This window comes from Chelmon rostratus, chromosome 12, assembly GCF_017976325.1.
Source record: "Chelmon rostratus isolate fCheRos1 chromosome 12, fCheRos1.pri, whole genome shotgun sequence".
Taxonomy (NCBI): domain Eukaryota; kingdom Metazoa; phylum Chordata; class Actinopteri; order Chaetodontiformes; family Chaetodontidae; genus Chelmon; species Chelmon rostratus.
Window position 1 is genome coordinate 18085292 of NC_055669.1, and position 22192 is coordinate 18107483.

General features: G+C 40.3%; 1 protein-coding gene across 1 annotated transcript; it reads right to left on the minus strand.

Annotated features, from left to right (window-relative positions):
- Positions 1–15436: 15436 nt before the first annotated feature.
- LOC121614414 (vimentin A2-like) lies at positions 15437–21902 on the minus strand. The gene is made up of 9 exons (XM_041948257.1): positions 21318–21902; positions 20846–20906; positions 18279–18374; positions 17837–18001; positions 16861–16986; positions 16395–16615; positions 16216–16259; positions 16037–16122; positions 15437–15926 (listed from the first exon to the last, which is right to left on the minus strand). The coding sequence occupies exons 1-9, from the start codon at positions 21842–21844 to the stop codon at positions 15885–15887; spliced, it is 1368 nt and encodes a 455-aa protein (XP_041804191.1). The 5' UTR covers positions 21845–21902; the 3' UTR covers positions 15437–15884.
- Positions 21903–22192: the final 290 nt, after the last annotated feature.

Below are 22192 nucleotides of genomic sequence, written 5' to 3' on the forward strand. Positions count from 1 at the left end.
GAGTATGTATATTCACTATTAATTAGTATACATTTAACATGTTAATTCTTGCACATGTAAGGGGTTTGATGCTGAATGAGATAGGCACATCTCTTTCAATTCGCATTATCATGTTTGATTCTTTTTTTTAAGTAATTCTGGAAAAAATCACTCTGGCAATGAAAGCAGGATACATTTTTTGGTCACTTGGAGGCATATACAATCACTGTAAAAAGTTGTTGTGGCAGTTGAGTTAGTAAACAGTTGCATTTTTATACGTTCAGCAGATGTGGACTAACATTGGCATTTATCTGAAGTGACAGTCATTCATTCCTATTAATTCTGTTTCTGTCTCCATCAATGCATGGCTTTGTAGCTGCTAAGTGCTCCACTATGTTCAATATTTCACCACTTTACGTTGACTGCTGTTTGGAGTTATGTCTGAGTGGTTCTATCAGTGCAGGTTTACTTAAAACAGCTGCTTTCTACACCTGAAAACAAGTTTGATAAGAACTGTGACAGTGAACCAAAAGGGTAAAGTTGTAGGCTGTGAAACCAAAACAATGAGCTGAGAGAAGCTAGAGTTGGGTGACAATTCCCTGTCCAATTGTCTCTATCAGTGACCCCTTTCACACTACACAGTCACATAGCCCACTGTTAACAGAGAAAGAGATATGATAAACAATAACCATCCATACATTTCCAGCCCTACTGCATCCAGATTGAGTCAGCATAATTGACATCAATCAATATTTGAGTTGATAGTTGTATTTGTGGGGTTGAAAACTTAGAAGCTTGTTGGGTTTCTGGTCTCGACCCTGTGATGTAAGCAGGTGTTAACTGTCAGCTGTGGGAAAACCTCTTCTGTGACAACACTGATTGATTAGTGCAGCTAGTTTTGCACCTTAAGTGATTGAATTACTTGAAAGCCCTTGTTCAAAAGCAAAATGTTCATGTTAACAGTCTTGACACTTTCAATTAGTCAGTGTTTTTCAAAATAAGCTTTCTTTTGTAAACAAAGACGCTTTTACTGTGAAACTCACAGTGAAAGTTTAAAGCAAACTATCTCTTTTACAACCAAACATGACTGAGTAAGACAAACACAGCACATTTGAGAACACAGTTCGTCTATGGTCTCCAGCACAGAACAGAACACATCGCTCTGTTGTCGACGCTGTTTCGGCACTCACTCCTGAGAGTTTTCACAAGCGCTACAACAAAAAACAAGGAAAGCGGCAAATAAGTTCATCGACACTCTGGTTGTCAAGACAATAGAATGAATTCATGGTGACGTCAGCAGCACACAGCTTTTGTGTGAAGCCCTCTTGTTTCCATGGTGTAGTTGCATTACAGAGGCAAGCATCAACTTCAGTCGAATGGACTAATGTGGTGAGTTGTGCAGAAGGCCTGAAATGTGATGTGTTTAACGATGTCACTGTGTTGGTGCCAAACGCCTCATTGCTCTGCCTCACACTCTCTCACACATATGCATTCTGCTCCTGTCACACACACTTTCGTGCTTCTAGCTCACACGCAAACGCACTTAACCTTTCCTCCTGCTCTGCCTACCCTGCAAATTCTTACCGATGGTGATGTTGAATCCGTCAATGCTGAAGGTGGCACTCCGACCCTTTCTAAATCGATGTTTTTTGGAGTTAGCTTCCATCGCTTCGGCACCCTCCGGTCACCCTTGCGTCTTTTAATCTGTTTTACTGCCCTTGTCAGTTGTAGCGTCTTGTTTCAGCTTTGTTTGGGTAACTCTCCTCCTGGAGAGAAAAAAAAATGTAATCCTCTGTCTCCGGTTAGTGCTGAGCGCTGGTGGAGAACTGTCAAAGACTCACCACTCCTCGTTACAGACGCTGAGCTGAAGAATTTCTCTCAAGTCCTTTTCCACGCCTGTGTCTTTCCTATGCATATCTCTTCTCTCCGTCTCCCCGTTTCTCACACCTCAACAAGCTCATTTCAGCTTGTGAGCTTATAGCTCTTGATTTGTTTTTCTTCTCTCTTTCTCCCTCCACTCCTCCCTCCCCGTTTTCTCTCCTCGTCTCTCTTCCCCAAGAGGTACAGTAGGTGTGTGTGGTGGGTGGCACTGGTGGTGGCGGTGGTGGATGGGAGGAGAGGACATCTCTAGAGGTCTGTAAATGAATGTGACTCCTCCTACTGTCAAGAATTTATAACAAAAGCACTGGAAGCTCAGAGTTGGTATAGCACTGGCCTGTCATAGTCTATATTAGTTTTGCTCTCACACATTCAAACAAGCAAAAATGGACTCTTAAGTCATATTCTGCCACACACTGATGCTGGAGCACTGAGAGGAGAGAACAAGGTGGAAAGAGAGATAGCGAGAGAGTAATTATGTGTATTGAGTCAAAACCAGTCATTAAATCAATGTTATTTACTAAGGTACAGGAAGATGAAGCCCATTAACGGCATACATTTTGTTCTTTTGAGAGAGAAAATCAAGCTCTGTGGTACCCACTTGAATGGTTATGTCTGTAAGAGGTGCAAAAACTGCCTCAAATGTATTCATTTTTTTCCCTTTTAAATGCCTGTTCATTACTGCAAATGACACTGGAGCAAGGACACTGCATTCTTCATTATTTTGAGCGTCCGGGAAAAATCCTGCCTTCGTGCTTATTTAAACTACCTTCCATTTACCCAACACACATCTCCCCACCAATGCACATGGACACACACACCTGCACATACCAGATCAACAAAGGATGAAAAGCTCCCCTTATTAGCACCATCTGACATTTAGCTATGGAATTTTTCATGTTTAATTTTCCTCCGATTATTGTCTGTGAGTGCTCTTTATGAAGGATTCTGAGTTGTCCTCACACCATCTCTTAAATTCAGTAGATGTGCACACACAGATGAGAAGACACACTGTCTTTTGTCATTTCCACACTTCAAATCACTTGTGCACTTCTAGGCTGTTTAATTCCCTGTTTATATTGCTCACTCCTCTATTTACAGAGAACAGGAAGGCAAATCAAACCTCTTTGCTTCCTTACACTTTATGCAGAATTGCTCATTATGTAATCTAATATTGGACTAAGTATGTTGTCTGTGTTTGTTCCCATCTTTTTACACTTCTTTGATTGAGCTACTTTACTAATAACAGCTAAGGTCAATTACACAAGGTACATTCATCTCCTCTATTCATATCCCACCATCTGACTTGTGTATACAGACAATCTCTCTAAAGAAATATATGACAAGGTTAATATTATTATTATTATGGGTAAATATCACATGTCACATGTCAAGCTACATCTCAATTTCTTCATCAAGATTTTGTGTTTTATTTATTTATTTAATTATGTTTTGCCGCCCTATGGTCATCTGTCTATTTTGTCAATTTGGTCTCAATTTGTAAATGATTTATGATGCATTTAGTAATTTTAATTTGTGTTTCAATTTTAGGTAGAAACCTGTTTTGCTGACTCCTGAAGTGTAAACTTATATCATTTAACTATATTTACCTATTGTTGTTTATGGTTGCTGTAGCCTTACTGTTGTTTAATTGTTGTTGTTTTTTCCCTCTCTGAATGTGGGCTATTTTTCCTACTAGGATTTTGAATCGTAAGGTTAAATTAAAAAAAACATGTAATTTACTTCCATGGCATGCCATAGAATCTAAGCAATGTGATAACAGAGGTGGGGAATTTTGAAGCATTAACACGTCCCCAGTTTAATAAACAGTTAATAAATGGTACATGATGTCTGTGTGGCTACAAATCTCAGTAGGTGACACCTACTTCAAAAATCTGTATTACAATCATACTCTGGTGAGTGATTAAACATTGAAATGAGTATGTAATCTCAAGGGGTGAGTATTCGCCAGTTATTAAATTATCCTTGATTTGTCAAAAAAGACAATGGACAACACAAATGAGGACATACAGAGTAGTACTAAATACGGCAATCAATGCATGATTTCTAAGTGATGTAGTTAAAGTGTCTGAGGAAAAGGAAATCGATCACCATCAGGAGATCTATCCAATTATAACAGAGCCAGTTTGAGTCACTCAGTGCAGTTCCAGCGGACACATTATACACTTGTTAGATAATTACACTCCATCTCATTTTGTTTTGCGAGCTACAGTAAGAGCTCTTTACCCTCTCCTTCTTCTGTCACCCTGCTCTCCCCAGCCTCCAGTTCACATTGTATGTAGCAATTTGTGAGGCTCCTAATTTTGCAACACTCTCACTGTGCAACATCAAGTGCCCATCTGCTCCAGGGTAGCTTTTGTGTCAATGAGGGCATGTGTGGGAATATAGCAACTTTATTATTCTTTCCTTTTGCCTGCAGACTCCCAGGTAACTATTTGTTTGAAAGGCTCAAACTGGTCACAGTGTGCTTTTTAAGCCCTTGTTTGCTACATTTAAATATGAATATCCTGTTGAGGCCACAGTTGTGTCAATATGAATAATGATAACATCATAGTACTGCAGTCGTAGTAGTCCTGTCACTGTTATTTAAGCCATCCTTAAATAGTCTAAAAAAATGTAACTACCCGGGACATTAATAAAAGAAGTAGGAAGAAGCTAAAGCTTTCCAAGATTTCCATTGAGCGTTTATTATGTGAGAGCAGGTGTTCAACGGAGATGGGTATGAAGTAATTTCCATATGAGTACTTCCATGAAGTTATTACAGAGTATTCAAGTACTCCCAAGAAAAACTCAGCCTCCCTCTCATATTTGTTGTTTGCCACAATGGCAGCTCTATCATTTTTACTATGTATCTGTGCAGATATCCTTAGGTAGTAGCTACAGCACTGTGTCCCTCAAAATAATGTTGACTTTCTATATAGAACAGGTTCATTATGCGTGTGTGTGTGTGTGTGTGTGTGTGTGTATGTGTGTGTGGGTGGGTGGGTGTGTGTGTGAGAGAGATTGCTCTGTACACTGAAATTGAGTATGTGAGTACTCTTGCCCATGCCAAGTGCTAAAGAGTCAGAGCTTGCTGCAGTTTGCTCAAAGCTTCCTCTCAAATGCATTTGGGGTTACAGACATTAGAGGAGATTACATAATACACTTAACTGAAGGAGTTAAATGCTCCTGCTTTTATTTTCATGAGGCTACATGATGTTCTGCAACTTTACGTATTACCTTGTAAACCGTGGCATTGCAGGCTTTTCACAGAACATCCTGTTAAAAGCCTCAACAGGTACTAATGTAAGGATGGTGGAAGCGTTTGGCAATCTGCCAGTTTGTCAGTCTGTGCAACATTTTAGTCAAGAGCAAGATTCTTACATTCATGCACAGTGGATAATGAATCCTGATGTATATGGTAACCCACTAGTTCTCCTCAAGTGCCACCATGAGGCTAATAATTTCACCTGGACGCAAGAGATACCACAGTCTCGTGGGAAAATTCCCTTTGCATTAATTGGAAACTCCCCAAAGGATGAACACTTTCCATATTGGATATTGCAGGAGATTTTTGTCAAGCATCACCAATGGGTCTATGGTCAGCTTTACACACAAGGTATTATGGAGTGAGATTTCCAAGACGATTTTTTCCAACTATTCCTGATGTGTTTGGTGACCCTCTGACATTTCTTCAATGCTACAATGAGGTCAAAATGTCCAAAATTGCACAAGATATTGTAATGGGCAGATTGCACTGGAACTTACTGAGTACATTCTGGCTTCCCACAGAATAAGCCCTTTCCTTTTTTTGACATTTCATCAGCTTTCCTCTGGCACCACCCTGAAGCCAAAAGCACAACTGAGGACATTCATGTTCCCAGTGGATAAACCCTGTGTAGTGAAATGACCCCACAGTCTTCCTTTGGCAAAACTGTAAGTTATTTGCTCATTCCAGTGAGGCATGCAATAAGGTCTAATAAACATTACAACCTTACCATAGTCCTTTAGGTCTCTAGTTTGAAGGAGAAAATGCTATTGGTCAACTTTCATTTGGTTAAAGACCAAGAAAAAGACACCATAAAGAACACTTCAACCAAAGCCATTGTCAAAAATAAGTACAATAAGAAAACTGTATTCACATAGACTAGCTGGCAAAATTGTTTCATTGCCCCTAATGCCAGAAAGAAACAAGTGTCATCAACAACGGTAACTCCCCACGGGAAGCACTACACAGTACACTAACAGTAACAAATTAACAAGCAACAGTTAATGTAAAAAGAGCACCTACAGATTATGCTCCAACAAGGGCGTTTGGGGTGTAGATAAAGGATTTCTGTCAATATTTGCTTGGTCACAGCTCTGACAAAATGGTGGATTTAAAAATGTCAGTTTGACTCCACTGCCATGGAACTGTGCCAGTAGTGGTTGCTACTAGCAACAGAACGTTAACCTAAACCCAACTGCTGGCTACAGAATTATCACACAGAAGTGGAAAAAAATGTCATCTTATTCACAATTTAAATTCTATTATCAGCTAAATTTGACCCTAGTTGTTTCAAACAAGAATACTTTTACAGATGGTGCGTGCATTGTGATTTTAAGTTAAAATCTATTTCATTTGATGCATTATTTCAATTATATTAGTTTTCAATGCGTTGTTTAATTAATGTCTTTTTCTCGTTTTCAATAAATCTTAATACCACCAACCCACATAATTGAGCCTATTTAATAAGAAAGGTGTGACTCCGGGCTGCTGATACAGATACCAAATGTGTCCCCAGAATTCTGGTTCATGCCTGTCAAGCAAAGTACACAACATATGATCGAATGTATGCTAGAGCACATTTCAAAAGGAGCATGTAGTACAACAGCTGAGAGGTGCATTCTATACCCATACATCTGTTGAGTCCTTGTCAAGATCCATTTTCTTCAAGGGTCAATAGCGACGTCACTGTCACTAGGCAACAGGAAGACCTTTCAGACATATATTGCATACATTACTCAGAGCATGAGAAGGGGTTAATATGGCAAATAGCACTCATTATGGTAGTGTGGTTTTTCTAGTATTTATAATCAAATTATTTTACTGTTATTTTAAGTGTCTGTTTTCCTCACCTACTCACCTCCTCTTCCTCACCTCTGTGCAGACAGTGCTTGTTGGAATAATGCAAAATATAAAGAACAAATTCCGTTTTTATAAGATGTTTGCACAGGTTACAACTATTATGAGAATGTCGCAAAGCATTTTTTACTGTTTAAGAAGTAAGCTTACTGTTGTTTTTTTGACAAACCAATGCTGCAGTGGATTGTTGGCACAAACACACACCTGCTTGCCTTTGCTGTATGTCCACTGAGTATCCCTCAACCTTTGATCTAGTCATCAAACACCAGGACTGACCATCACCAATAGATATTAATTGGTTGTGAAGATAAAGGGGAGGTGAGGACTAACTTGGGGGATTAGAAATAGCATCTTGCACCAAACTGATCCCAAAATATCAAAACAAATATACATATGAAAATCACTACAATAACTACACATTCCAAATTTCCTGGACACAGATAAGTGACATTTCATCATCATTTCATCGTGCAATTGATCAAACATAAAATTAGTTTTGGGGCTTTTTGATTGTGTAATCTGTCCCAGTAGCACAAAATGATTCAAGACAACAACTACGCAATCAGACAGAAAAACAAGCTCATTAGAGGTCTCCCCTAGACTGTGGAACGATACACGCTTTGTCAGTCCCCACACCACTGTCACCACAGTGACACAGTCATGTAATTAAGACACACACGGTGCCAGGGAGCTTGCCTTTCCCCCTGCTAAATACTCATTAGAGGCTCCTTTAAGGGTAATGTTAGCCAGTGTAGGAAACCTGAGGGAAATGAGCTGACAAAACAGAGAGCTACATGAACTGTCATCTGAATCCTGCTGCACCGAGAAGAAAAGTCTTCAGTTACAGAGTGCACAAGTTTAGCTAATGATTTTTGCACCAGCGTGGTTCCAGATCAAACAAGCTAAACCAGTTGGGTGAGTGATTAGGTCAGCAGGGCAAACAAATATAAACCTTTTGATTAGCAGCATACATTTGCATTTCCCAATGCTAGCATTAGCAAACTCCTTGAACTCTGCAATGTGTTGGTTCTTTAGATGTTTTATTAAATTGCTTGTTAATGGAGCTATTTTTCACCCCTCCTCTTGACAATTTAGCAGAGCATACTTTAGAGTCTGCTCTACTTTTGTCATCATTGCTTATCCGAAAATATCTCCACTGACGCTGCTCCTTTGCCACTTACCTGACACCTCCCTAAAAATGAGTATTTTTAACACTACAAGGGACCAATACTGGAATCTATATTGGTGTAAACCTAGCAACTAATCATTATTATTTGGAGTCAGAAACTACACCAAATCTGCTCTTTTTATGAAAATGTCACATACGTAGTGTTGGAGTCACAGCAGACTGCAAATTATTACACTAGTCACAGAGGCCACACAGCAATGTAACAGCTCAGACGCCAAAGCTTAACACTTGTCATTGGCGTTGATTGTAAGAACAACACCTACTTCAGTAAATCATGTGCTCTGTTGCCATTTTTTTCTTTGCATCATGAAAATGCTTATACAAAGACAGTAATATCCTTAACTATACACAGCCTCTATGGGAAAGTATCATCATCTCTTACCAACAAACCTTATCCCCTTCCAAATGTTCATATACAGCTATTGTGCAATATCAAAACACCTAGATGTAACTAACATTCATATCAAACAACTGGCAGCATATTTTTCAGACACATGAAAACATATTTGCTGATTCTGACATTAAAAAGAAAGAACTGCAAAAAACAGTAAAACCACCAGCATCTGAGCCCAGGTCACATTGCGTTGTCCCACCAAATTTGCTCTTAATGTTATCTGTAAAATGTTCAGTACCAGTATTTTTCAATTGGCTATTAATCCAATAACTTTTTGTGGCAACTATATCACAAGGTGCTGTTTAATAGCTTGAAGCCTGATAAGACGGATATTCTTGTGATCTTGTGAATCCAGCTGCATTACAAGGTTAAGAATATAACTAATGTCAACAATGGCCAGATCTGGTATGATCTGATGTGAACTTGAGCCACTCATGTTGAAGGAGCTCACTTCTACACCCACTTCTCACCTACTGCTACATGGTCATCACACTTCTTCCTGAACTGACACAAAATGCTGATATTGAATGTAACCTGTAATGCACTTTAGTCACACATGAAGATTATTCACATGCAAGGAGTTGGCAAAATCTACACTAAAGACACACTAGAGGTTTTTTTTTTTTCTGGTTCAGTATTTATGCCTTCTCTCCTCCTTCACCTGCATCTTGTCCTTGCTGTCTATAGGTCCTCCTCCCATTGTGAGACAGAGATGAAAGGATGAGATGTGAAGATGAAGGAATAGATGGACAGCATATTTTCCATTGTTTCGTTGTCTCACAGCTTGGTTTTGGTTCTTGCTACTGATAAAGTAACATGCCTTTGTATTACCATAAAAGAAGATTTGATTTCATTACACACAGGATGTGACATTTAAGAATAATATGAAAATGTGAGTATTGTGTCCATTAAAATTTAAACTTTTGATGTGTCATGTCGCACTGATTCATACATGTACACCAAACACTATTCATCAAGAGCTTTGTGAATGATGATGATGATGATTTTGATTAATTAGTAACTGCATTTAAAATTTACACACTCAAATTGTTTAGTCAGCTCTGAACCAGCTTATAGCCACTGATCAACAGACTTCTTAATTGGCTTGTTGTATTAATACATTTTGAACGCATTAATCTTTCATTGGTTTGTGTCGCTTCTATTATCTTTTAACAGTCCCATAAGATCAACTGTGGTATCCAATTACAAAACATATTTCCAGCCAGTAAGCCAGCTGATGCCTCTTAATTTATTAATGAAGCATCATCATATAGTAGTAGACACAGTGACAATATACATTAGTCTGCCATTCCAAAAGCACTAACCATCTATTACCAAAGATGTGAACACATTTATGAAGGGTTGTTCACACATTGTCTCCTTCAGTGATCAAGGATGTAAATTGCCTTCCTGGGATCCTCATGAAGATTCACTGGTTGATCACTTAATAAAGTTTAGACAATGTTGCTATCATTTTACTTTATGTCCCCCTATTTAGCAGAAATAAAGATAAGCACCATCCAAGTATTTAATAAATGGTTTCTTACCCACTATAATGTAGTTGTAAGTGTATAAGATAATACGTTAAAAGATGCATATAGAATTAAAAAATCAATTTCCACAACAAAATGGAGCTTTTGGGAAAGTGTGTGTTTCTAAATAAATAACGTTCCCACACTTTTGACTGTGCTGCTGTTGGGCTGCTTTATTTTTACTTATTTATTTTGGATTTTAGCATTAGTATATTATTTGTTGAACATTTCATTTTCACAAAATCGTTTTTCTAAACTACTCAAAAACAGTTGCACATCGTATGCATACACTACATGAATCAGAAATTTATGAATGAAGTCTCATGATGATTTCTTCCTACAACACTGCAGATGTGGTACAACCTTTCCCCTAAAAATTATGTGACACTTCAGTCACATAATTTTACTCCACTATATCTCATGTAAGCGCGTTATCTCTTAAAATACCATTTATTATGACTACGCTACAAGAGCAACTCCAGCTCCTTGTACGCCACAGGAAACTCTGAATGTGACCTAGCTCTTGTGCCAGTATTGCAATCAACAGCAGGGTAATTGCAGCTCTTCACCATCACTATTATTGTAGAATCTCTCCGGTAGCTCATATTTACACCTAATTGTATGACTGACCATAAGACATCCCCCATAAAGCTTCCGCTATACTGCCCATGTATTCTGGGCAGCTAAAACAGCCTGTCATGACCCATGCTCTGCACCTGGTTTTTGTTAAGTTTCCCATTGTGTGTTGTCTTTGTCTGGGTTTTCTTACATCCTGTTTTATTTTGAAGGTTCATGTTATGTGTCTTGGTTTACTTTACTTCCTGTGTTTTCCCACCCTTGTGATTGTCTGATGTGTTTCACCTGTGTGTCATTAGTGTTCCTGCCTTGTGTTTTTAAGTCTGTGTCTTCCCCCCAGTCTTTGTTGGGTCGTTGTCTGCGCTACCTTGTTGTCCACGTCACCTTGCCCTAGTCATAGTCATAGTCCTAGCCATAGCCATGTAAGTGAGTGTTCTTTGTTGTGTTTCTTTGTTCATGTCCGCGCCATGAATTATGTGATTTTCTCCTTGGTTTGTCTTTGTCCTTTGTTTGCCACAGTTCCCGTAGGTTTGTTTTTTGCCTTGTTCTTGTCTTTGTTCTGTTATGCCTTGTTTTATGTTAGTTGAGTTTCCAGCCCATAGTCCTTTCATGAGTAATATTTGTTTGTAACTTTTAATAATCTAGTTTCTGTTTTCCTTTCAAAGTTATAGCATTACAGATTTGTTCTCCTCATTAAAGAGTGACTTTCTGTTTGACTAGTTTTGTTATTTAGATTCTTGTTTCTCTGTTTTCTAGGAGTGTATTTTGAGTTAGTTTTTCATATCTAGTTCTTTCAGTTGGTCAGTTCCGTTTCATAGCCCTTTGTGTTTTCCTCCTTCGGCAGCGTTTTCTGTTCGTTATCTTATTCGCTGATAGTTATTCATAGTCTTGTCCCTAGCTATAATGTGTCTTGTGTTAATGTGTTGTCTTTCCCTGTGTTGCGTCATTGTTGTTTGAATTCTGTTACCCTTGTGTGTCGTAAGTCATTAGTCCCCTGAATTCTAGCTGTCTTGGATTTTCTTGTCTTGTGTAAAATTTTGTTTATTCATTTGAATCAAGCGCCCCCTTGTGTGTCTGCATTTGGGTTCTACCCCATAGTTCCCCTAAGTCCCCAATTTCCTGACACAGCCCTTACACTGTTTACAACAATCCATCAGTTTTAATTGTTGGAATGTGTGGTCCCATTTGGCATGGAAGCTCAGATAGAAGCCATGATCTAGAGTTATTACAGCTGATGTCGAACTGTTCTCTGCAACCTCAGAACTAAGCAGCAGTTGAGATCACTTCACCACCGGGATGTCTAACACAGGGACCCGACAGGGTAAGCTGATCAGGCACTAAGTGTCTGTGCTTTGTCCCTCAGGAGAAAGCAGATGAGTGTACAGTCAGGGAGGAGACTCCTCAACACACATGAACATCACAGGGGACCGAGGAGGAAACTCAACGGGAGTCTACACTGTCATACGGTCATGGAAACGCCACAGTACAGATGGTATTTTAGGAGCCAGCCATGGAGAGGCATTTTCCTCTGGGACAGATACGTAGGGAGTTGGAACTAGAGGTGGCAGCAGTGGAGAGAGTTGAAGATAAACAGGATGAAGTGAAGTACACACACAGTAAGTACAAACGTGTTAAAAAAAATTGTACCATGTATCTGCAAAAAAGTAAAAAATACAATTAAATCATTGGATCTTAGTGTGTGGTCTTCTTTTTTCAAATATGTCATAACTATGACCAGCACCTAATTTCTGGTGTGTATTCAACAGACAACCCATGCAGATTCAGTATAAACTTCGTACCATGTATTTCCAATCAAAGCAACACAACAAATGTCTGCAAAATTGCCATGTCACATGTGAATTTGTTAAGATGAATGGGACTGTAATTTGGTTTATTTCAGTCTGAGGGACACCTCAAACATCAAACAGATGCTTTGGTAGTGGAGATATGTTGCATTGAGGCTGGTCTTCAAAGAGCTCTGCATTCATTCAGTGAATACCTTTTTTTTGTGTGTGGCATATTCACAGCAATCCTCTGAAGTGACCAGTTGCTCTCATCTACAGATAATCCATGAACTGAACCACAGAGGTGCGCAATATAAAGTATCTGAGTTCACAAACTGGGAATTTCCGTTTCATAAGAGGCAAATAAAAGAAGTTCTTGACTTTGCTTTATACACCTACGGTATATAACATTAGGCTATCATCGTGATAGCCTAATGTTATTGTCATTCACTATGTCAAAACACTATATCAACTCGAACACAGTCAAACAGATGAACTGCATGAGTACAGTGTAAAGTAGTTAAATACTGTCACTAAGTACGATTTAAGATACTTAACTTCAAGTATAGACTTTAACTGCAGCTGTTCAACTCACCGCTCTGTTGGCCATCAGAAGTCTTTTTCTTCGAAGTTTGTTTGGCTCCGTCGGAGTCTTGTCTGCTCAGCACCTCGGACAGCGACTGGCGGGAACTCGGCCGTCCGGTTTGGCTCGAGACGTTGAACCGTGCGCTCTTCTTCCTAGCCCGCTCCGACTCCGGAGCGGACTGGCTCCTCTCCGAGTCATGGTTCTCCGGCTCGGAACCCACTTTCACCAAAGCGTTTCTTGTCCTCGTTAGAGCAGAAGTCACCGAGCCCATCCCCAAAACGGTTAAACGCTTCAATCCTAATTAGTTCCTCTGATTTTCATTTTACTCAAAATCTGTTGAAACTTGACTCCATGTTTGTTCGGCTCGTCAAATCCGGAGAACAAAGCGCTGAAAAAAACAACCCACCTCTGTCACTCACAAACCGTTAGCGTGAAACTTCATCTTTAGCTAAATTAACCGACAGCAAGATATCAAAAACGATTAAAGAGCCGAAAAACAGTTTAAACGGCATCACCATCGACTTGCGTTTCCTCCGACAGACACGTCACATGGAGAAAGTTACTCTGTCGACAAACAGGCTGATCTCTCGGGGCAGACCGGCGAAAACAAGCGACATTAATTAACCGGCAAGTGTCCCGAATTATTAAAATGAGCAGAAACACAACGGCACTGATTTAAATTAGTCTAGTATTGTTTATGATAATCAAAAATACCCGCAGAATCCCTTTGTTAAAATCACGTTTCAACGTATGCGGGATTAGCTATCGCGAGATTTGACCTGGGTCAAATTAGATGTCAAATTGAAATGGGATTTAGTGAAGCCACTGGCTTCTTCTGACCAAACGCAGCCTATCCAACAGTACATGACCACCACTGGCGGTAGTACAGTTGTCTTAATCACCGACAGATGGCAGTCAAGTACAGCAGGTTCTCAGTGAATTCAGAGCGTTTGATTTGTGGATCACTTTTTAGTTACACCTGCATTAACATCTGTCCCCTTATATCAGCAAGCCACGGATTTCCAACTTTTATACTGATTATGACCAAAGCATTTCTTATTTCCAGTACATAGATCTCATTATGCAACAGAATGGCTTATTTCAAAATAATATGAATGTATTTTAGTACTTCATTATTATTACTGATGCATAAATGTATTGGAAACACTGCAAACTGGTTGAGGTGGAGCTAATTTTAACAAATTTCTATACTTTTGGTTGGTGAAACTTCTCAATGCACAATGATTGTGTTTTAAATGTAAATCTTGATATGAAAGGGTACTCTAGCTGTCAGGTAATATAATATAAATTCTAATACAGTAGAATATTTTACACTAAAATGAAGTGGAGTAGAGGTATAAAGTAGCACAATATCTCAAAATTGTGTAACAATCATGTCATCATTAGATAGAGTTTGTGCATTGGTCATGGAATTGTAGTTATCCAAATTTCCTTTTTCTCTGAACACTTACTCATCCTTGTTGGCTTAAAAGCAGACTTTAAAGGTCACTCCTGGAAAACAGCAGCCGACAAAATGAACTCACCTCAAGGTCCATTTAGCAGCAGCAATTAAGCCTTGATATACTCTTTACTCTTACTCCAGTTGAGATTGTAATTTCTCCATATTGTAATTATACTACTGTTAATTCTCTGTACTTTATATGACTCGACTCTATTTAGGAATGTACCTCGGATGCTGATGGATCCACTGAGTGTAGCGTATTATTATAAAACCAAAAGTGTGACACTACACATTGTTTATTAGGTACACCTGTACAACCTAATGCAGTCTGAGACAGCAGCCCTGCTAAAAAGCCTCTTTGTGTTGAGATTTTGTTGACATTGTGTCCAACTAACTCTATTTATTCCTAACTCCAGTAAAGAGTGACAGTTACTGGTGGTGTTGCTCTGGATTATATCGTGTGGTGTATCTAATATTTTGTCTCTGATGTGTATATAAATGTCCTAACATTAAGGGCAGCAGGGTGTGGTGAGCTGGGAGCTGATCTGAGGGCTCTCATACAGCTCCTTGTCCTGAAGATGTGCCCTGAATCCCTTTGCCTACATGGATAGCATCCTGTCAATGTAATTTGCCTGACATATTGTAGGACTACTCATCTGACTTCACCCCTGCCTGAATCGACTCATTTACAATGATATAATGGTCTTTGGTGTCTGCTTTCAAATCACTGTTATATTAATACAGCATTACTCTGATCAGTTCTGCTTCTTGAAACAGCTCATATCTCATGTCATGTTTTTAGCTCATTGAGAAAAATCAAAGATTTTATGACTGATTAAGCAATTCACTGACTCGCAAATGTTTTCTTTTTTCAATTTATGCGGTACTCATAATGATGACAATTTCCCATTTCATATGAGGAATCATTTGACCTAATGCAACTTTATTGCCAGAATGGATTTACACCTCATGCACAGTATTGATTTATGGTCTTAATGGTTTATTGCTGCGTACAGGCAATTGTGACATCTTTAGCATACATGTTTCCTGGAGCGTGCATGCTGTATTGATCAAAAGTACTACTTTGGTTACAAAGAAAGATTTTTGTAGACCTCAATAAGGATTTCTATGTTGTGCTGATTTCATTATTGTGTCTAAACAAATGTGACAAAAGATAATACTTTCAGCAGAGGAGAGGAAGCAAAATACAGTCTGTGTCAACTAACAGGCTTACTGAATCATCACACACAGTATAAAGGCACTTTTTGAAGCTGATTGCTCTTTGTGTGTCGTTGGTTTTGTTTGCTTGCTTGTAGCCCCAGTGAATTGTGTTTCTTCATATTGCTTTTGTTGGTTGTTTGGCAAAAACAAAGACATTATTACTCCATGTCATCGTGGTTCTGGGTTGACTCGTTGATCACCTGAACAAGGTTTTAGAGGACAGAGAAAAGGTGATGAGTTGTGCGTCTGAGCTTAAAATACCGTCAGAAAATTACTTCATTGATTGAAAATCACTTGAAGTGGATTCTACCTGACCATCCCTAGTCTCAATGGTCTTGATGAGAACCTTCTTGGTTGTTGTGGTTTCAATATGAGGTTTGGAATCAATCATTGTTTCTAAGGAAGAAAAACAGTGTGTTGTATTATAAAGTAGCAATATAACATGCAATACTAACATTCCTGGTGTGACATCAACATGCAGACAGTTACCTCTCAGGTTTAGAGATGAGAAGCTTGGCAGAGGGGTGGTGATTCTGAAGATTGAGAAAGTACAGCCCCCAAATTATTACCTGCATCTTTATTGAATCTAATTAATTCTTGGACAGTATACACATCTATCAATTGGACAATGTGATTTCTGCAGCATTAACAAGCTCATCATCTGTTACCTGCTCTCCTCTCCTTCCAGCAGCTTCCTGTAGGTGGCAATCTCGATGTCCAGGGCCATCTTGACATTTAGGAGGTCCTGGTACTCCCGGAGGTGACGTGCCATCTCGTCCTTCATGTTGTGAATGTCCTCCTCCAGACGTCCGATTGTATCCTGGTAACCGCCCGTCTCCAGGGAGAAGTTCTCCTCCACCTCTCTCAACTGGCGCTCCAAGGACTCATTCTGGGACAGCAGCCAAGAGGGAACAAAATGACACTTAGGCAATGAAAATAACCCATTTCAAATTAAAAACTGTGAAAGTTATCTCTCCGTGGATATTAATCTCTTTGCTGTGTCATTGTTCAAACAAATGCAGCTTATTTTCTGAACTTTTTGTGCTCCATTTGTTTGATTCTTGCTATATTTATAGAAAACGATTGCATCATCATCTTGTATACTACAGTGTATGCCTGAAGTTGCATACTCACAGTTCCTTTAAGGGCATCCACCTCACAGGTAAGTGTCTGAACTTGGCGTCTATAGTCATTGGACTCTTGCTTGGCAACTCTCAAAGCATCATTATTCCTGGCTGCGGCCTCGGTGAGGTCAGCAAACTGGCAACCGTAGTGACAAACATGGAGAGAGGGAGGAAGAAGTGAGAAATCAACTGTTCAATAAATGATGAGTCAGAGGTTGAGGGAGAGTGAGTATGGCAGATAGCGTGAAGCGTGTAAATTATGAAAGATGTGGCCACAAAAGAGACTTTCAGATGGTACACCACATTTTGGTGGTGGAAGCTGTTTTAATGCTTCTTTAAAGGTCATGAAGAGGGAAAGATTCAACATCACTGCGCTGCTGTTTAGTATCCTGACGGATGATTCAATGCCTTTTCAAGAAAAAATAACGCTTCTGTTTAAGATCACTTAAGCAAACAGTTGCCTACCGGTTGCAACATTATCATTCATTCAGAGTTGTGTTTCTGGCCACCTGATGAACTAAAGTCCAATATGCACTTATCTTTTTAGCTCTGTTTTTGGTTTCCACCAACTCTTGAGGCAAATCTCAGTCTCCTTAGCTTCTTAACAATACACTATGTTAACTATGAGTTGCTAACTTTATCTGCCATTTACTGCTGGGCTGGTAGTGTACAGCGGGTTTTAGATCATTTCCACTAAACAGCTGCCTACTGCAGCCGAAAACAACACTGGACCAAAACTGTAAAGACAATTTCCTGCGGGCTCATCACTCTCAGTAATCACTTTCACATACAAGTACTCATGTGATCAGTTGTTATCATAAAAAATGTTGATTATAGCCTCTTTAAATTTTAAGGATCTGGAATGAGAAGAATGTGTGATTATATTCAAGCTGTCGTCCATTTACTTCGCCACTTTTGCATTTCTTGTTTCTTTGTTTTTTGACTACAACTCCTAAAACCTCTTCAACTTAATGGGAAATCTTTACCTTGGATTTGTACCATTCCTCAGACTCATGGATGTTTTTGGAGGCCAGGTTCTCATACTGCAGACGGACGTCCCTTAGAGCAGCTGTCAGGTCAGGTTTAGCAATCTCCATGTCCACCTGGACATGCTGCTGCTGCTGCATCTGGTTCTGCAGTTCCAGCATTTCCTGCAATAGAATCAATAGAACTGGCATGTACATCTGCTTTTCATTTTTTTGCCTACTCAGATGACATACAGTGAGGATATTATTACAAGTGCACAGACAATTTATTTTAATGTCCTTGTATATACTTTTCAATGACTTTCCTGGCTGTATTAAAATTGCTCTGATGCATTTAACCCTACTAATGTAGATCTCTGGGCACATTAACAAATGGCTCAAATCATGGCCCAGCATTTTTAGGATGTCTTTCCCTTGTTAGGCAAAAAAAGAGGAAGCTTACCTCATCATGCAGCTTCTTGAGGAAGTTGATTTCATCCTGGAGTGACTCTACTTTTCGCTCCAGGTCCAGTCTGGCGAGGGCAGCATTGTCCACATCCTGTGTCATAACAAGGACTCTTAATAAGGTGACTTGTGAAGGTGACATGAATTGTGCATTATGTGTTTGCTGACATAGAAACAAATGCTCCTTCACATGCCGTACAGGCACTCTCACACAACACCCACGTACACAAAACGACCTATTGTGTAGCGAGCCAAGGTCAAGAACACATGCATCCAATAAACATCAAGTGTAGACACATGACACGTTTCATTGCAGGTGATAATTAGGTGTTTTCTCGTGATTTTCATGTGTTCTATACACTGTAACATCTTTTAGGCCACAGTCCTCGACTGCATCACAGGCGAATTGGCAGTGTTGGAAAGTAATTAAGTATATTTAACCAAGAACTGCACTTAAGTACAGATTTGAAGTACTTGACCTTTCCTCCTGTGTTTTTAATGTAAGGTTTATACTTCTACTCCACTTGATTTCAGAGGGAGAAATTAGGCTTTTCACTCCATTACAAATATTTGACATTTATACTTGCTGATCAATTATCAGATTTTACATGACAAATTTATGATGAGCTCATAAAATATATGGCAGAGCTTTACTATTATACTATGCAGTCGTGTTTAAACACATACATTTTGCTGCCAAATTACAACATTAAGTAATAATAATACAACATATCATTTTTAACATAACACTAATGAGTGTTACAGCATAATGAGTAGTTTTATGTTTGATACTTTAAGCACAATTTTTCTTATTTTACTTAAATAAGAATACAGGACTTTAACTTAGAGAGGAGTATTTTTAAACAAAGGCATTTCTGCTTTTACTTCAGGACAGGATCGGAAGACTCCTCCCACCACTGCAGATCTGCAGGATGGAGTTTCGCAAATGGAGTCTGAGGCCACTTACTGTGCACTAAAACAAGTAAATCACACTCTGTAGTGGCATGCCTGGCTTTCCTTACACATAGGGGAAAAGGTTCAACAAAGTTCAGTGAGCTTGTTTCCATCCCTTTATAAAGGAATTTGATTTCATAAAGGGGGCACTGTAGAACACCCACAACCACAAAGCCGTGTTCAAGAGGTCCTTAATCCCATTTGTTATTACCTAACTGCATTCTTAACCTGAAAATCTCTACAGGAAATATAGTTATTCCACTAGAAGCTCTGTTACTTCATGGTTTATTATCATTCCTTAGTTGATTCTTCTTATTTCATCTTACCATTTCATAACTTAACTGTATTGGATGAGGCATTTTTTTCTAATGAATAAAAATCACTGTAATGTGTAAATATGTTACTGGTTTCAAAACATCCTACTATATTCTATTTAATTCCATTCGCTCTCTTCGGCATATACACTGGCTGTGGCACCACATCGCTGTGCTTTGTCAGGGCGTTGGCAGGCTGGTAATTGAGGTATCAGCAAATGAAGCAGCTTTGCCCCTGCTCTAATGCCACAAACAAAGTGCGCTATTCAGCAGGGTTTCCCAAACAGGCCTGAGGCTGGAGGACTGACTGTCTGCCTGACTGAACGAGAGCCTGCTGTGGACCCTGCATTGTTGTCTCAGTGCCACCACGGCAGGCCACAGGGACTTCCTTCCTGCCATTCATGCAGTATAGACAAGGTCATGATAATGCAATGTATTGATGACTAAGTGCACACACTACAAAGCATATAATCGCTGGAGAATTTAAATTTGCTCTTACATACATACAGAAGGCTGTATCTGTCTGCATCAACGCATATGCACCTTATTTTTGTTCTGTTTTTTGGGACTATGAGACCCATTTGAAACTATTTGCAAGACTCACCACCACTTCATTATTCACCACGAAATCCAGTGATAAAGAACAATCATCGACAAGCCCATAACAAGGGAGATTCTTATGTGCTGATGCCCTCCCGGTCCGAGACAGCCGGATCACATGGTGGCTTGTCTTCTCGCTCTGATAACCACATTGGGTCCACACTGTGGACTGCGTTTGTGTCCAGCTCATTCAGTGTGACCAGTCAGACTTAAAAAGATCTCCTCTCATTGCAGGCCTGATTTAACTCAACAGCCACAACTTGGCCTTTTGTACCAGGCCAGGGTCAGTTCTGCTCTACAGCTATTTCGGATCATGGCTAGAATCTGCTGTTGTGCCATCAGAAGAGAGCATTCCTGTCTCTGCAGCTCATGAGCAATAATTAGATCGAGCCTAAAGGGACAGCCACACCACGTAACTGTGAGAAGTGAGACTCATAGAGATAATTAAGGTTTATCTAATCACTTTGACATCACTTGTCGTCAATTTAGGGTTTTTAACCCTTACATAGTCATGGATGGCAGAAGAGGTGGGGCAGTGACGGGCTCAGGGGCCGTCAGCATCTTCTGCTGTTGAAAACTAAGATCATCCTCTATTATCACCCTCTTTGCAGTCTGTTGCATAAAATACTCAGGCTGAAATTTACTTGATGCCAACAGTGTGAAAAGGGTTTATTTCATTGCATGAATCATACGGTACCTGTCTGAAGCTCTGCATGTTGCCCTCAGCATCCTCCCGCTGGGATATCTCATCCTGCAACCTGCAAAGACAGACAAAAAGCAGGCATTTTATTTTGACAGCCACTGGGAGTTTTCCACCTTAAAAACTGCTGCGACCCCCTTTTTTCTGCCTCCCCGGCCCTGTTTGCCTTTATCTGCCTCCACTTCTTCTTCACGCATGAAAGCATCTGAGTGTAAAATAAACTTGACTCAGACACAAAGCTGCAGCAGCACTTCCAGCTCGGGTTTTGCGCAGCGCCTGGCATGCATTCATGAGAAGAAACTGAATCAAGTCAGGCCTGCACTGAAGTCAATACAACAAGTTTATGAACAACAAGAGGGCATGTACATTCTGATAATATGATCTCATTCATAGGCCTGCATAACATCACAACAGCTCTATCAGCTTTATCATGCCACAGTAGAGCACAGAGACGCGCCACGCCTCCTACTTCTCTCTCAGCCTGTCGATGTCGTCCGCCAGGTTGTCCCGGTGAACTTCCACGCGGGCCTTCTCGTTGGTCAGCTGGTCCACCTGGCGCCTCAGCTCCCGCATCTCGTCCTCGTACAGATCTCCGACCCGGGACGTGCCTTTGCCCCGCAGCTGCTCCAGCTCCGCCAGCAGGATCTTGTTCTGCTGCTCCAAGAAGCGGACCTTCTCGATGTAGCTGGCGAAGCGGTCGTTGAGCGACTGCATCTGCGCCTTCTCGTTGGTGCGGTTCGTGATGAACTCGCTGTTTATGGCGTCGGACAAGGAGAAGTCCAGGTTCTCGGAGGCCAGCCGGGGCATAGCCGCGCTGCTCCGGAGCCTCTGTGTCTTCACGGAGTAGATGGTCGGGGCGGAGGACAGACCGTAGGTTACCCGGGAGGAGCGCACAGGGCTGGAGAACTGGCGGCTGGAGTAGCTGGTCCTGGCCGCGATTCTCTCCCCTCCAAACATCTTTTTGTAGGAGGAATGTGGAGCTGATTTGTAAGACATCTTGCTCGTATCTTTGCAGACAACAGCTCAGCGTTGCTCCTGTTCCGACTGCATAGACAGAGTGCGCCTGGGAAGGCGTTTCCGAAAACGTCACCTTTTTATGGTCTCCTCCTTATGCAAATGAACCAACGGTGACTTGAGTGACACCATGGCAATCCAATCAGAGAGCGGAACACGCGAAGGTTGCCTTTCAGGTCCATAACAGATCCTTGATGAGAGCGGGTTAAACTATCATTGCGCACAGTAAAGTTAATGTGAGATCTGACGTGTTCTGTCATATCAGTGACATCCTGATGTTCGACCCTAAACCTCAACGTGCGCGAGCTCAAATCACATTTGGGTTATTAC

Bases quoted from the DNA above. Each gene is read 5' to 3' on its own strand.
- LOC121614414 (XM_041948257.1), bottom strand. From the start codon at position 21,844: ATGTCTTACAAATCAGCTCCACATTCCTCCTACAAAAAGATGTTTGGA. The intron at 18,375-20,845 runs GTACCGTATGAT...GTTATGACACAG, and splicing joins ACATGCAGAGCTTCAGACAG to GATGTGGACAATGCTGCCCT. The intron at 16,987-17,836 runs GTAAAGATTTCC...TACGGTTGCCAG, and splicing joins AGGAATGGTACAAATCCAAG to TTTGCTGACCTCACCGAGGC.